Raw genomic sequence first — 15,350 nt, 5'->3', positions numbered from 1 at the left:
CTCTCTCTCTCTCTCTCTCTCTCTCTCTCTCTCTCTCTCTCTCTATCGTCTCTCGCCAGATAGTTGACGGTGTGTTCCAATTTATATATTCCGTTTATTTTTACGAAATTTCTTGTCGGCCGAATGCATCTTCTTAATTCTGAATTAAGTCATATCCTTAATATTATTTTGTCCTTGTTCTAGTCAGAACAAACGAAACGCATGCATTCGGCTGCTGCTGCTGTGTGTATGTATGTCTACATATTTTTTTTTCTTCCTTAATTTCTTTCAAATATTCCATATCGCTTTGAAAACGCAACGCTTTGCCATCAAAAAGTGAAAAACGAATAAAAGCAAATGTTGATTTTATGTAAGAAAACCGAAAGAAAAAAAAGTTCGGGGAAAAGACAGGCAACCAACACACGATGACGATCTATCGTCTCGACATTTATTCGGTGTCTGTGAGTGTTTGTGTGTGTGTTTTTTTATTCGATATCAGAAACACATTAAACACCTGGCTTCTTTTACATTTGTTATGTACAAATTTTCCTTTCGAATTGTAATCTATGAAGACAGTGAAGAATACATTCGCATAACATTCTATCGAGAAATACTGTTAACCAAATGTTATTTGAAGGAAATTCCATAAAAAGAGCGAGCAACGAGCAAATCATTGGAACATATCCGAAGCAAGGACTAACACTCAAAAAATGGCGCAAAAGAGGAGACCAACAAGAGAAAAAGAGAGTGAACGAAAATAACAAATTTACGATCGCTTCAGAGTAAAGGCAAAGGCAAAGGTATAACGAAAATGTGCACCTCGTATCTATAACAGAATTTAACTGGATATTCAATTAGGTGGTGAAAAAAATGGTTAAATTTCATTGCGGATATCTCGAATGTGTAATCTTTGTGAAGCAAACGGGATCAAAAGCGAAGAAAAAAAACACAATGAAAACGAGGTGTGGAAAAAAAACACAACATAACAGTTTCACAACAGCTCTTTTTGAAGCACGAATTTTGGCACGTTGTTTGATCTCTAATCTTTTCCAGGTTGTTTCATCGCTTTAATGACATGTTTTACCAATCATCATGCTTCAGTTTTTTTTTCTGTTCAAATAAAATGACGCTTTAAATATATTATATGCTTTGAATGGAGGAAAATGCCATACTTAAGCCATTTTGTATATGCTAATTCTAGGAATTGTGATTTAAAGCCATTAATAAAAATCAAAAGTAAAACCATGCATTTCTAATGCATCGATACAACAACGAATAGAGGAAAAGAACGATTTTCAATCGCAACAAAGCGGAAAAATACAGCGTCAATTATTCAGAACATTTGTTCATTTGCTTTTATTACAACACGGGCTTGCCGTTTGAAGAAAAAAAAACGCATTTTAAGCGGGTATTTGAAGTGTAAATGGTAATCATTTGTCGAATTTGCAATAATAAAACAAATTACAGCCTTCACTGTCAAAAGTAAATCAATATCGTTCATAATTTCCGTTTCTCTATAGAATTTAAGAATGGGCTAATACGGGACTAATGGCACCAAATATAATGCAATTGAAAATCTCGTAGCATAGAAAAAAGGGCTGTAGGAGCAAGTCGTTTTTAACGCAAACAAATGAGTGGGAACGAATCGAATGAGGAAAAAAACGAAAACGCATATTCTAACGTCAATCTTTGTACCAGATTTATTAATATTGATTGAATTTTGAAATTGATTCGATGTTCAAATATTGATCTTGAGCTAAATATATTCAGAGGCTAAGAGGCGATAATTTTCCGCCACCGAGTCGAATTGCCACGAATCAACACATCATTTATTTACGGTGAGGATTTTTTTCCCTACCGAATGAATGCTACTGCAACATTTCCTTGTTTGCTCTCTCTCTCTCTCTCTCTCTCTCTCTCTCTCTCTCTATCATTTCATTTCTTTCTCTCTGTTTCTCTTGTGCAACCCGAACCTTTGGTGATGGAACAACAAAATATATTGAGGTTCCTCCAGTGAGATATGGTAATGTACGACGACATGAGCATGAGCATCTTTATGGAAAAGAAAGTAGTTACATTATCGTGAAAGACGAATTTATTAACCTCATTATTAGCGTGATCAATCTAGACCCGTACAATAAGAAGTGAAAATGAAATTAAATTGGAAAAAGTCATCTTCTAAATTTAGAATGTTTACATACACAGACACATATTTTATTTTATTTTATTTAACACCGCCAAGCTCTGGCTGAATATATTATAATAGAATGTATGTATATATACAAAGATTCACACATTTTGTATGTTTACGTGCGCAACTGGGATAGAAAAGAGAGAGAGAGAGAGTTGGAATAGGGAGATGTAACAAGCATCCAAATGCATTGCGATACATATATATTATTGTATACGTAAAACAAACCAATTGTATGCATTCAATTTCACGGGGCGCATTCGATACCAATTTTCATGCAGCGTAAAACTATCATCATCAATGCAATGTCACAATGCACAGAGACAGACACAGAGAGACAGAGAAATGAAAGAAGAAGAAGAAAACAGCCAACAGTGAGCCGAATGTAAAACGATATCGAATGTGGCACTCGTTTTTGCGATCGATTCTCAGCCGGCGTTGGTTATTTAAATTTGCATGGCTTGAAATGTTCAGTGATGTACTGAAATACATTGAGCAGGTCAAGAACAGTGTGAAGGGATTCATGTATATGGCTCTAGTTTCTTCTCTCTCTCTGTATTTCGTGTTCGTCCCATTGTCGTAAATGTTCAATTGATAAGGTTATTAGCCATTTGGTTCGTTTTTTTCAGTGTCTCTATCGCTGAATCGATAGAATTCAATGATGACTTTCCCTTGAATACTATTGAAATTGTGCCGTTGCAAACCATTTCACTGGATATTTGGAGTGCGTCATCTAATTTTGTATATTGAAATGTTTGTGAACAACTTTACTCCTATAATCTATTTGTCCTCAATTCAGGAGTTTTCTGCCTTTTTTCTATTTCTGTGACTGCGTCTGTGAATCTGGCGTTAATCTGCTCAATTTTGGAACGCAGAGAGTATGTTTGTGTGTGTGTGTGTGTGAAAGAGAGAGAGAGAATGAAAGGAAAAAAAGGCACGCAAAAGCGGAAAAGATGGTAGGATAGGTTTAGCGGTATCTCATCGTCACCATTGCCATCATTCACTTCCATCCTTTTGATGTCAATGCAACACGAAACAAAAATGAAACGAAAGAGACAGGGGACAAAAAAACCAAGAAGCCAGAGAGAAAGAAAGGGAAAGGATGCGATGTGTATGTCGTACGACACACGAGGTATGTACAAACTAAAATTGAAAATTAACATCTGTAGTTTTCAATGCACAACACGAGACACAACACTCACTCACACATACAAAAACTAACCCATGCTCAGCAATACACGGGGCAGACATATAGAAGCCAGCAAATGCACACGGGGTATATAAGGAATCAAAAAGCGTAGATGAAACACATAAACAGCAGATGTTGTGTTTGAAATATAAAATAAATAAAAATGTACACCACCCGAAAAAAAAACACAGAGAAAAGTGTGTGAGAGAGAGAGAGAGAGTGAAAGAGAGAAATAATACAAATTCGGGCATGTACAGAAACTTTCTGCTTCTATAAATTGAATGTGAATAATGCTAATTTTTTTTTGTTTTAGTTCCAGGCAAAACTCCCGGTTCGTCCATTTAATTTGGTGGCATAGACGAATTTTGCCTGACAAATAAATATGTATCAGATCAGTTCGGTTCGGTTCGGTTCGGTTCGGTTCGGTTTGGTTTGGTTTGGTTCGGTTCCGTACCAACAACAATATGATATTAAATGCAATCGAACTCTCTTATATATGTGACATGAATTTGTCTTTGTGTTAAACTCGTTTCATTTCATGGTGTTTGCGTTAATTTTGGGGTTGAATTTGCTGGTGAACTTGATCGACATATTAATAAAATGCCATTTCTCTCTTCTTCTTCTTTTGTTATAGAAGCGCACATATCCGAATAGCAGTTCATTTTATTTCTCTTTCGTTTCATGTTCCATGCATTAGGATAGATAATTAATTGATAACTATTTTTTATGAGATTAGCCCAAATGCCCATCAATTTTCACGAACAACAATAACTATAACAAATTTTCGCCAACAATAGAATAGAATCGTTTATGACATTTGTCTCCGTGTATCCAGTGTGTGCGAGAATGCGATAGAATATCATCATTTAATAAAGTATTGTACATTTTTAGTGTATGTATAGATGCGCGTAGTGGCTATAAAAACATGAGGTCAATAAACATTTGCTTCGCGTCAGTCGCCACCGAGAATCTCTTTCTCTAGGGTTAAAAGCCAAATGTAACAACACTTTGTGAGCCAGAATTAAGGGTGTATTCCATAGCAATGGCGGCCACTGTCGCTACTGCTGCCAGTTTGTTGTACGTTTTTTTTTTCACCACTCAGTGCTTCATCATTTGCAAAGTTGCTTGGGCTTTGTTATACAGAATGCAATGGATGTGGTATATTTTTAGGTCTTCTCTGCATTGTAATCTTTTTTGGTGTGTTTGCAAAAAGGAAAAAATGCGAAAATGTTGACACATTCACACAAAATTCATTCAAACTGTTCGAACACATGAAAATGAAAACGAGAATGAACCGAGAGAGAAAAACAGACACACACCAAACTTGGGGAGTGAAATATGTAACAGGATATTAATTCAAGAAGAAACAATTAATCGAAAGTGAATGTAATAAGCGAACATAAGGTCATCATTTGACGAAGAAAAATGGATATTGACCACACAATACACGGGATGTGTGTATTTTCTTCAATATACTACGACGCTGTATGCGTGTGTTGATGTATTGCTGTTGTTCCATTTTTTTTGGCTGCTTGTAAGCTTGGATAATATGCTGTAATGTGAGGAAAGCAGGCATAAACGAGTGCTAAAATGCCTCTGAACAACGACGAAAAACGGTTTCGACAGGTGACGGATGTTTCTCTCTCTCTCTCTCTTGTCATTTCTCGTAACTCCCAACGTGCTATTAGTCAGATATACTCACTACGCTGCGACGTAAAGCAAGTCTGCATGGACAATTCATCAGTACGTTAGGTTCTGTTTTTCTTTCGGTTGTTGTTGTTGTATTATTTATTTGTGTACTGAGTCGTATCTTCGAAAAAACGGCGTGGAAAAGTTGTTAAATTATCCAATGATGAAGCATAAGAATGAAAAAGCAGAAAAAAGGCACACACGACGAATGAACAAAAACACACAATCTACAACACAAAATGAAGCGGAGAGGGAGAGAGAGATAGAAAGAGAGAGAGAGAGAGAGAGAGAGAGAGAGAGAGCAAGCGAGCGAGAAAAAATAAGAAGAAAATATAAAAAATACACAACGCCAACCGATAATATTGAACCAAGTTCTTATTATTTGGTTTGGCGCGTGCCCTAACACCGTTTTCGTTATTTGTTCATTATATCGCTTTCGTTGTAGATCTGTGTTTCTCTCTCTCTTTTCCCCGGCTGTTTTGTTTGTTTTCTCCCTCTCTCTCTCTCTCTCTCTCTCGTTTTATTTCTCGCTTCATTTTTCCTCTCAATTACATGTAAACGTCATACAATTCTGCACGTCGACGATGACTACGACGGCAATGGAATATAGCTTTGGTATCGAATGTGCATTGTTCCAAAGCAAATGTATCCGCAAATTGCAACACAAATGGAAATGTAGAGGCACAATGAGACAGCGCCATCGTATTAATGTTGCAAGAAAAATGTACATTAAAATATGTTTTCACAGCATACGATTCTGTATGCGATTTGTTGTTATTGTTATCTATTCCAATTTTTCAGATAACATTTTTCTTTTTTCTACGTCTTTGTTTTTTGCCGACTAAAGAATAATATAGTAATGTCGCAAAAGATTAATAAAAAAAAAATCAATCCGCGAACATACAATCACATGAAATCTACTATATATCTCATTGTTGCAGCCGTTTGTCTCGCTCACTTTCGATTCCCCTTTCGCGGTTCAGCATTCAAATGGCAATGTTTACTCTTACCTTCGAATGTAATGCTTTAGATTTTCTCACTTCTCTTCTCTTCTCCCCACTCAATTCGCACGTTTTGCGTTACTGTTGCCTCCGAGAGGCAGACACCAACAGCATTTTTCGCATAGTTCCTCCATTATTTGATCATTTTAATTGCACCGTGCATATCTAATGCATAATATTGTACTAGAAATGTATCGCGATCTATGATTTGAGATCTTGACTGAACCGTATTTTACATAAGATACGTCATAAACGGCACAATGGCCCATTTTATCACTCAACGCTTATGCATCGTGTTGATCACCGTATATGGACGCACACAATAATAATTGCATTCTACGTATATCACCTCCGCATTCCAATCAGGTTTATTTGATTCTTTTTCTTTATTCGCTGATTTATTTGCAATTTAAATGTCGACGAAAATATCAAAGAGAAATGCATAGAATAGACAGAGAGAGAGAAAGAAAGAGAGAGAATAAATACGAAGTAAAATGGGATTAGGATATTTTGGAGAATTACTTTCGATTAGAAACAGGCCAGATAGAGTGGCCCGTGTTTTTGACTAGAAAATATTTGATATAAGCTCCGAAGTCGATAGATGTCATTTGAAGTGATATTGTGTATTAAAATTTATGGCCAATTTGGTATTGCATCAGCAAACATACATACAAAAAAAAAACAAAAGACGGGCACATGCTCAAAATCGGTTTAACACATAGTAAAATTGCATAATAATCGCATAATACCGAAACAAAAGAGAGAAAAAAACACCGAAAATTGTATACAAAAGAATAAATGACAAGTACTCCTTGTGTGTCTGTGTGATACAAAGGACTTTTATATGTGCAATGTTCAACTTTAACTATACATGTATATATCCATTCCGTGAATCCATAGAAATGCTCAATTTGCATATTGACGCGCAATATGAATTACTAAACTGCAAGAATAACATTTGCAGTCTCTTATTCTGTGTTCGGTTTTGTTTATCGTTTTTCGGTGGATTCATGGAGAGGCACCAACAAGTTAGCATTGTACAAAACAATATGAAGACCTCAGCATTTTCACACGAAAACACAGCAGCAGCAGTACCACTTGCCGAACTAATGAACTCTATAAATTGATTGAAGTTATTTAAATCGATTTTATGACAATTTCAGTGAAATTTCCGTCTGTTTGGCAGTGCCAAATTGGCACTTGTTTCCGAATGAATGTTTGCTGAATGCGGCGCAAATTGAAGAGGTGAACATCTATTGAACGTGAGATTTGTGACTTTTGCCATTGTGACTATCATGGACACAAATATCAACCGATTGGATGTTTTGTATTAAGTCAGGGCATAGAAACTATTGATTTTGGCAAGGAATGCATGCATCCAAGCGATACGTGTATGAGTATGAGTCATCGGTCAACGGTATAAAAACGATGAAGAAAAAAAATAATACTTCGTTTCGATTGTGGCATTAGAATCTCATCGATCGTCGATATTGTGAATCCATTAGATGATATCCATCACGATTAAGTTTTGTTCAAATTTCACATGCAGTTCGAATGGGCAAAATATATGAAAAAGATATTTTGATCTGTGAAAATCGCAAACACAAAATTGTTTTGTGAGAGGAGTGTGATTTGAACATACCTGTTTCCTTCGTTCGCATCTGTAGCCACGTTGGTCAGCAAATCGGATATACTCATTTTCGAAAAACTTTCACTTTCTGGCTGTGTTGATAAATCATCCCAAATCCGTTCCCCTGAAAATGTGCACAAATCAAATTAAAAATTACGAACAATGCCAACCAATCGCAAAATTGTTGATATCAATATTGAAATGGCATTTTAAGGAAATCGCTCTCTTCTAATTTGCTTTACACCATTTCTTGTTTTGTGTGTCTGTATGAAGTATTCCAGTTTTGAGCGTTAATTAAAACAACATGAACTGTATTTTGTTGTTGTTGTTGTTGTTTCTGCTGCTACTGTTAGTCTGAAATGAGTATACACTTTTACGAGTCATGTCAAAAAAAATCCTTCAAACAGCTTTAAATGCATGGTCAGTCATTGAATTCTGTAGCAGTTTTTTTTCCTCGCTTTGAAATCTCATTTCATTCAAAATCAAACTGGAAATTTGCTTCACTTCCGTCTGAATCGGATTTGTTTGTCAAAGCAAATTCAGGGAAACTTTTAACTAAAACTTGATGCAGGCAAGCCCGAAAAAACATCACTAGCTTTGTGCGAATTCCATTGTTTGTGGTCGTCGTCGTCGTCGTCGTCGTCGAAAAGTCTTGTGTGTGTCAAAGCCATGAATATTCATATCAATGCAACGCATGCAGCGCTGAAAGCACACACTATCAACTAGTTTGGTGCAACATCTTGAAAGAATTTCTTTGTTATTCTCCATTGTTATGGTATCATATTGATCGTCGCATTCGCTTGATGCTACTGCTGTTTTTTGTTCGTCATTTTCGTTGTCTGCCTTCATTTGCCAATCTATTTACGAATGCATTTATTGTGGTTGCCGATATTTTGACGAAATTATTGGCTTTGCATTCCAATCCTGCGGAGAGTCGACCGACCAAGAACCAATTGGCCAAAAGAAAATGTGCAATTAATCATAGTTGTCTGTGGCTACACTTTTGATTTGACTGAACTCCTTTTTTTTTCTTCTCTTCTCTCATTCTCAATAGCTGCACCAACTTAACAAAAAAAACTTAACCTAACTTTCGTTGGGCACAATTACAAATGAAATTTCTTTGTCGTTTACATGGCGAATGGTATTTTTGGTTTAAATATCAGTGATACAAATTGATTTGTAAATTTGTTCACATCATTTCGGATGGATATGTTTCGGTTTCTCTTTCTCTGTGTGTTGCATTTTTTGTCTGTCTGTTCTCTGTGTCGTATCAAAGGGCGTAACATTTATATATATTTTTCAATTAAATTGACCACTTACCAACGTCCATTATGAAATGATCGACTTGGATGCCTTTGTATTGTTAATTTCAAACGAATGAAACGATAAAGAATTTATGAAATAATCACTAAATTATTTTTTTGTTCTTACAAAAATAACATAAAAAAACTATATATGCGAGTTACATTTGCAATATGTTATAAAAATGGCAGATAAGACTTACCGTTCTGTCAAAAACACTATCCCACCAAAATGCCATCTAGAAATCGATATTAAAAATCACTCGTCGTTTACAGTGTAAACACTATTTTTATCCCAAGCAACATCGATACCGACGTTCGTTGTGTGCGGGGCCATTGGTCGTCATTTCAAATTTATTTCGACGATAAAAATGCATTTCAATTCGATTCTAAATGGAGTTGAGTATATTTTATGCAATGCACAATAATTATTCAATATGTCGTTGCCAATGTGCTTCATTTTGAATTGTCATTTCCTTACTGAGCGAATTGGATTTTATCCGAATACATTTTGGGATAAGATCTACGGCCAACTTTTTACAATTTCGCAATATAAACAATTTTTTTCCTTTTTTGGATATGATTAAAATGTTATGGAATTAAAAAAAAAATTCAACTCGATCCTGTTCGATCCGTATTGAACATTCAAATTTAACGCTTTGGTTAATTTCAAAACTCACTACAAGATCGAAGTGTTGTCAACTTCGAAATGTGAATGGTGTGACAGAAAGTCAAGCTTAAGCCTCTAGATATGTATAAATTTGATGAGTGAATTGATGTATACAAAATTTGAATCGAATGGAGCGCAAATTCTAAATGATAACCGAAACAATGAATGATTGGAAATTATGAAACAGGTTTAATACACTTCAGTATTTATTTTCGTTTGTTTCGAAATGAAATACTTTTCGGGCATCAAGTATTGGAATAAGTCAGCCGGACGTTGCACAATAGAATTTATTTTCGAAATACACATGATCAAGGGATTGATACTTACGCCAACGTTTTAAAGCCTTGAATTTAGAAAGTATAAAGAAAACCACGGATGCATCATGTAAGAGTTTAATTTATTGAAATAAATTAGAGAAGAAACAAAATCGAATGGAATGAAATTTTAAACCGACTGAACAAAATTACCATCTGCAATGCTACAAATCAATTGATGAATTTTCATAATAATTTTAAAGCTAAAATTATAGTTACTCTCCTTACTTTTACCAAATATCCTTCTTATATTCGCTGCAAAAAAAAATCCCAAAGGCAGAAAAATGAAGGAGAAAATGACATGAAAATGTACGGCTTCTAAAATTATTTTCGTTCACTTTATTTTCATTTGCAAAATAACATTACTTTCAACCAAAAGTAGAAATTCTAATTTTTTTTTTTTTTTTTCGGAATTCTTGGAGAGGGAAAAGTGAATGAACTGTATACCTACCAAAATGTGAAATGAAACGTGTGTTGAGATAACGAAATTTTTGAGTTTGTTCTTGTTTTTTTTTCTGTTTCTGTGTTTCTGTTCGAGAGTAACAGTCGGACGCGAGACATTCTTCTCTTAGGTTGATTGTTTCCAGCTTATTGCATAGGAATCGATAATAAGAGATACTATGATTTATAATGTTAACGAAATGATAAAAATGTGTTGTAAAAACATCAGAATTTTTGCCTGGTGAAACAAAAATAATGCCAATTATTTTTGCAATTAAGATTTGATTTTTGTTTTGTTTGAAAGGGGGAGAACGTTTGCGTTACTTCAGCCAACACTTTTGAAGTCACACACTTGTACTCCGCGAACTAATTGCTAAAACTTATGATTAGTATCCTCTGTCGTCATAGTCATCATCATCATTATGTCCGTATTGGCCATTATTCTCCTGTGCAAACGAAAGATATGCAAAGTTTTATTTGTTCTGGCAGAAGGCGTGTTTAACACGAATCAAATTACGAGAAATGTGTACGAACCTGTGGCCGATATTTCTGTTCTTCACCATCTTCATACTTAACTTCAGCTCCGTATGAACTATAGATGCGCGAGTTATAGTCAGGATAATCTGAAATGGACACGTAAATTGTTACTGAGAAAAACTGAATCATAAGACGATAAAAAGGCGAATGAGCATTGGCATTGTGCGAGACTTATACTGCCAATAAGTTAAAGACTAATGAACTTAAGGCCCTGTGATCTCAAACGACATAATTCAATGTAAAAAAAAAACTGCGTCGTTTCAAATAATTTAGCAAATTGAACAAAGCAACAAACACAATTTCGACTGAGTTGCTTTGATAGAATTTGCAGTTAAGAGAATATTATCAGAAAGAAAACGAGGCGACGATCGTACCATCATCAACGGGTTCTTCTTTGATTTTGATTTCTCCATACTCAGGTTTCCGTTCTTTACGCTCTTTGTCACGCTTATCACGTGATTTGTCTCGTTTGTCTCGCTTTCTTTCTCTGGATCTTGATCGTTTGTTCCGTTTCCGTTCCTTTTCTCTGTCACGATCTCGTCGTGAGTCTCTTCTGTCATAGTCCATTTCCCTGTAAGTGCAAAAATCCAATCGGTTTAATTAAAAGCCCATTTTCATTGGGAAAAAATCAAGTTTTCTTACTCTGATCGTCGTCGTTTGCGTTCTTTGCGTTCGCGACTCCTACTGCGTGGCCGTTCACGAATTTTCGGGCTTCGTGATCTTTGGCGTTCGCGACGATCTCTGTCTCGATTATAATCGCGTCTATTATAATCTTCTCGTTCTCTTTCCATGCGGTATCTTTCACGTTCTCTGTCATTGTCTTCTCGTCCAGAGTGTTTGATATTCACATCAGGACCGCCGCGTCTTGTACCTCCTAAACCTCCACCTGAATGAAATGAAATGAAATAGAGATTCGTGTCAATCACCAAATTTGTGTCGAAATGAAAATGTGCCATCATGCATTAAAAAATCAAATGGAATTCAACGTACCTAAACGACGAGGAAGCCATCCTTTCACCGTTCTAGCGCGTTCAACGTCGACCAATACTCTCTTACCATCAATTTTCTTACCATCAGCATGTTTGTACGCAGCTAAAATGTTGTTTGCGAAAAAGAAATGGTATTGACCTTAAAAATTATGTTACTCTCTATGTGATTAGCTCATGCTAATTCCGTTTTATTGTAATAATTTGATATTGTTTGTTCGTTTGACTGTTTGTTTGGTTTTGGTTTGTTTTTTCTTTCATTTGCGTAAATTGACTTTGATCATTGAGCAGACACTTTTCAGACTTTCCATTCTTGTAGTGGGTTAATACACACTCGAAACAAAAAAAAAAATAATAAGAAGAAGAAATCGTTGAAAAACACTTGATTTGAAACCTAATCCAGAGAGCTTTCCTTTAATCTGTACCTTTTTGTTCGCAAAAAAATCAGTTCGGTTTTGATTTCGTTTTTACTTTTGAACTCTATTTGTTTGGATCACATTTTGTTTTTAAAATCGACATTACCATTGAGTGTACTGGAAATTAAAAACTTTCAAATGATAATGTAAATTCAAATATGAAAACATTTTGTGCGAATGTGATTATACCTACCGGCCCCTGATTGTTCGTTTATTTTGTTTGTTTTTTTTTTTCATTCGATCAATCAATAAATAAATTTTGGTTTTCAATCGCATTGTGAATCAGTTTTATCTTACTCTTTGGTTGTGTTTTACTTACGGAATAGGCGTACTCGTTTATTAAATTATGCCATTGTTCACATTTCGTGGTAAATGGGTGTGATTTTTTTTTCTCGTGAAAGAAAAAAAATGTATTTATTCGAAAAAGAAAAGAAAATGCACGGAGTTTTCTAATGGTCGGTATTTGGCTTTGGTTGAGCAGAAGAATATTTTCGATTTGTTTTTTTTTCTTTGGATTTTTCATTTCAAAATTGTGTGCGCGCGAAATTTAATCGATTTGTGGTCGCATTTTATTGATACATATTGAGAGAAACAATTCCATTTTTTTATTTATGTGACTGGATAGACAGAACCATTACCTGGAGCGCTCAATACTTACGTATATGCGCTACATTTTGCAATCATTTAGTAATTATAATTATTTATTTGGGTAGTATTTAAAATAATAAAAAAGAATCTATGAAAAGAAATGAATTAAAACCTTTTTTTGTTTAGTTTATTCTTGTTGTGTGAACCAGAATTGTGCACCAGATATTCAGGTGACCGTGTTACCGTTTCGGATCATTGGTATCACAATTGGGAGTGGGAATAATGATGGAAGTAAAATAAAATTGAATCAAAAATAAGAAGAGCCCCAGAAGGTGTTTTATGGGCATGATGTCATCATGATGATGACTTGTTCATCGACACATAACGCGTTCCGTGTGTACCACTGACAAAGAGAAGATTGTTTTTTTTGTATGGATAAGAATAAGACGAGCTAAATTATGAACATTGACATTGAAACGCGGAAGGGTTGGTTTGAATTGGTGGTTGTTGAAATGTCTCGGCACTTGGTCAACCTGAGCAACTGGTGCAACAATTTAGTTTTTTTTTGTTGTGTCTAAAAAAACAATTTACCAAAGTTACCAATTGATTCCGGGCACCAATCGCATTCGATTTGCATTGTCGATGGTCGATCGTTCAAAATCAAAGTTTTAAATCGACAAAACACAAAACGGTGTTTATTTATTTGGAAAATGTATCTAATGAAAAATACGACGAATTCCATGACTTTTTGTTGTCTTGTTATTGTTGTCTCAATCTTACCAAACCCATACAAACCTATTCTATAAGTATTTTGGCACAATTATTATTCTTTTCCAATGATTCGGAATGGTTTACATTTATTTTATGTGTGTGTGTGTGTTTGGGTGTTTTATCTGGTTTTTTTGTTTTTTTTTGCATTTGCGAAAGAACACGGTTTCGAGTAAAGTGTCTCTTTACGAATCTGCGCTTTTGTCAAAAACAAATAAACGGGCCACTTGTTCACTGTTTCAATTCATTCAAGAGTATATACTTCTTAGAAGGAATGACTCGACGTGTATTATATCTCTCTCTTTCTGTCTGTCTGTTTGTTCATTTTTGCTTTTCTTCTCTTGAGCGAATGTTAAGCATGGACAAGTTAGTTTCGTTTGTTCATTACACCTCTCAGAAGGAGTTTTAATGCAAAATAGATTTTTTCATTGAAACTGTTTTGTTTTTGCAGCAATGATGTGTTTCTTTTGCGTGTATCACTTCTCTTTTTTTTTGGCTTTGATTTTAAATCGGCAATTATTATTTAACGCGAATTTGTCGATTAAATTGAAGGGGAAAATGTCAATTACTTCGATTACTTACAATGCATATCACGTTCATGTTCGTACTCGATAAAAGCATAGCCACGAGGCTTTCCTGTGTCAATATTGTGAACAAGAACAATTTTTTTTATTGGCCCATACACTTCAAACTCACGACGCAATTTCGACTCCGAGGTGTCGTAGTTCTGGAATGGAATATAAAATGTGTGATTTTTAATATGAATTCGAATCGATGCAACGATGGCTAAAAAGATCAATGTCAACACATACGATACGAGCGACGAACAATGTTTTGAAGGGATCTTCAGTGGCTTCTTGTAGTTGTGTTGGATCCCAAATTGCGATTTCACGCTCTAATTTGTAGGCAACTTGTTCAGCCTTTTCTTTCCGACGGCGCTCTAAACGTTCGTCACGTGTCTCAACACGGGTTGGCGGTGGAGTTTCACCGGGATCCTAAAATTAAACAAAACAACAATTGGATCTGGCAATTGGCGAATATGAATTACATTGAAATACCAACCTCAAAATGCGACAAAAAGTTCCCCACACCTAAATAGCCCCTTGTTTTCTTTTCATGTGGTAATTTATCGGGCGGTGGAATGAATGGTAATGGATCGCGTGGAGCGAATAATGCCAGCAAATTTGGTGGCAAATACTGTGTCATTTTGTGAAAATTTTCACTACTAAACGATTGGTCTCTCCGTCGAATGAATTGTCTTTCGTTCACAGCATTCAAGCCTTATGTCGTCGAACTGATGAAATTACGCCATTAAACAGAATGGATGCGTTCAATTGACTTGCCCGAATTCGTGCAGTTCCATTTGGGCTTACGATGTTCTTCCTTTTTTTTGCTTTAAATCATTTGTACGGCTAACAAATTGAAGAAGATTTTTTTGATTTCGAAAAGAATTTGCAATTCTTCTGCAAATCAACAGCACACACAAGAATGGAACGAAATATTTTAGAGGTTTGTCTCTACAAATAGAAATCGGTTCTAAAGAATACGTATTTTTCTAGTGTTAAATGACTGTTTGCGAATATTGTCAACAGATGGCGTTGCCCAAAAGCACTTTCGATCTTTTTTTTTATTCAATACTTACCGCAAGTC

At 35.3% G+C, this 15,350-nt stretch overlaps 2 protein-coding genes across 4 annotated transcripts in view; both read right to left on the bottom strand.

Moving 5' to 3' along the window:
* Window positions 1–9,245, bottom strand: part of LOC129579447 (serine/threonine-protein phosphatase 4 regulatory subunit 1-like) — a 55,267-nt gene extending 46,022 nt beyond the window's left edge. The window contains exons 1-3 of one of the 3 annotated variants that reach the window (XM_055469528.1): window positions 9,184–9,245; window positions 9,000–9,032; window positions 7,692–7,803 (exon numbers count right to left, since the gene is read on the bottom strand). In XM_055469528.1, the coding sequence (XP_055325503.1) occupies window positions 7,692–7,803; window positions 9,000–9,009 (122 nt within the window). In that variant the 5' untranslated portion in view covers window positions 9,010–9,032; window positions 9,184–9,245. Of the gene's footprint in view, window positions 1–7,691; window positions 7,804–8,999 lie in introns of all 3 variants that reach the window. The other 2 variants (XM_055469529.1, XM_055469527.1) reach the window with 2 other exon arrangements.
* A 785-nt stretch (window positions 9,246–10,030) lies between these two features.
* On the bottom strand, window positions 10,031–15,008 carry LOC129579461 (U1 small nuclear ribonucleoprotein 70 kDa). The gene is made up of 8 exons (XM_055469566.1): window positions 14,763–15,008; window positions 14,513–14,695; window positions 14,283–14,427; window positions 11,933–12,034; window positions 11,585–11,828; window positions 11,317–11,513; window positions 10,940–11,028; window positions 10,031–10,851 (listed from the first exon to the last, which is right to left on the bottom strand). The coding sequence occupies exons 1-8, from the start codon at window positions 14,904–14,906 to the stop codon at window positions 10,792–10,794; spliced, it is 1,164 nt and encodes a 387-aa protein (XP_055325541.1). The 5' UTR covers window positions 14,907–15,008; the 3' UTR covers window positions 10,031–10,791.
* Window positions 15,009–15,350: the final 342 nt, after the last annotated feature.

The sequence above is a fragment of the Sitodiplosis mosellana genome, unplaced genomic scaffold, assembly GCF_009176505.1.
Source record: "Sitodiplosis mosellana isolate CC-2019 unplaced genomic scaffold, AAFC_SMos_1.0 Smas_scaffold_6226, whole genome shotgun sequence".
Lineage (NCBI taxonomy): Eukaryota > Metazoa > Arthropoda > Insecta > Diptera > Cecidomyiidae > Sitodiplosis > Sitodiplosis mosellana.
The sequence above is the reverse complement of the archived record's forward strand: the minus strand, read 5'-3'. Positions and strand labels throughout refer to the sequence as shown.

Excerpts from the sequence above, each read along its gene's own strand:
- LOC129579461 (XM_055469566.1), bottom strand. The coding sequence starts at position 14,906 with ATGACACAGTATTTGCCACCAAATTTGCTGGCATTATTCGCTCCACGC. Across the intron at positions 14,428-14,512 it reads CATTGTTCGTCGCTCGTATC|AACTACGACACCTCGGAGTC; the intron begins GTATGTGTTGAC and ends ATTCCATTCCAG. Across the intron at positions 11,829-11,932 it reads ATGGCTTCCTCGTCGTTTAG|GTGGAGGTTTAGGAGGTACA; the intron begins GTACGTTGAATT and ends CATTTCATTCAG.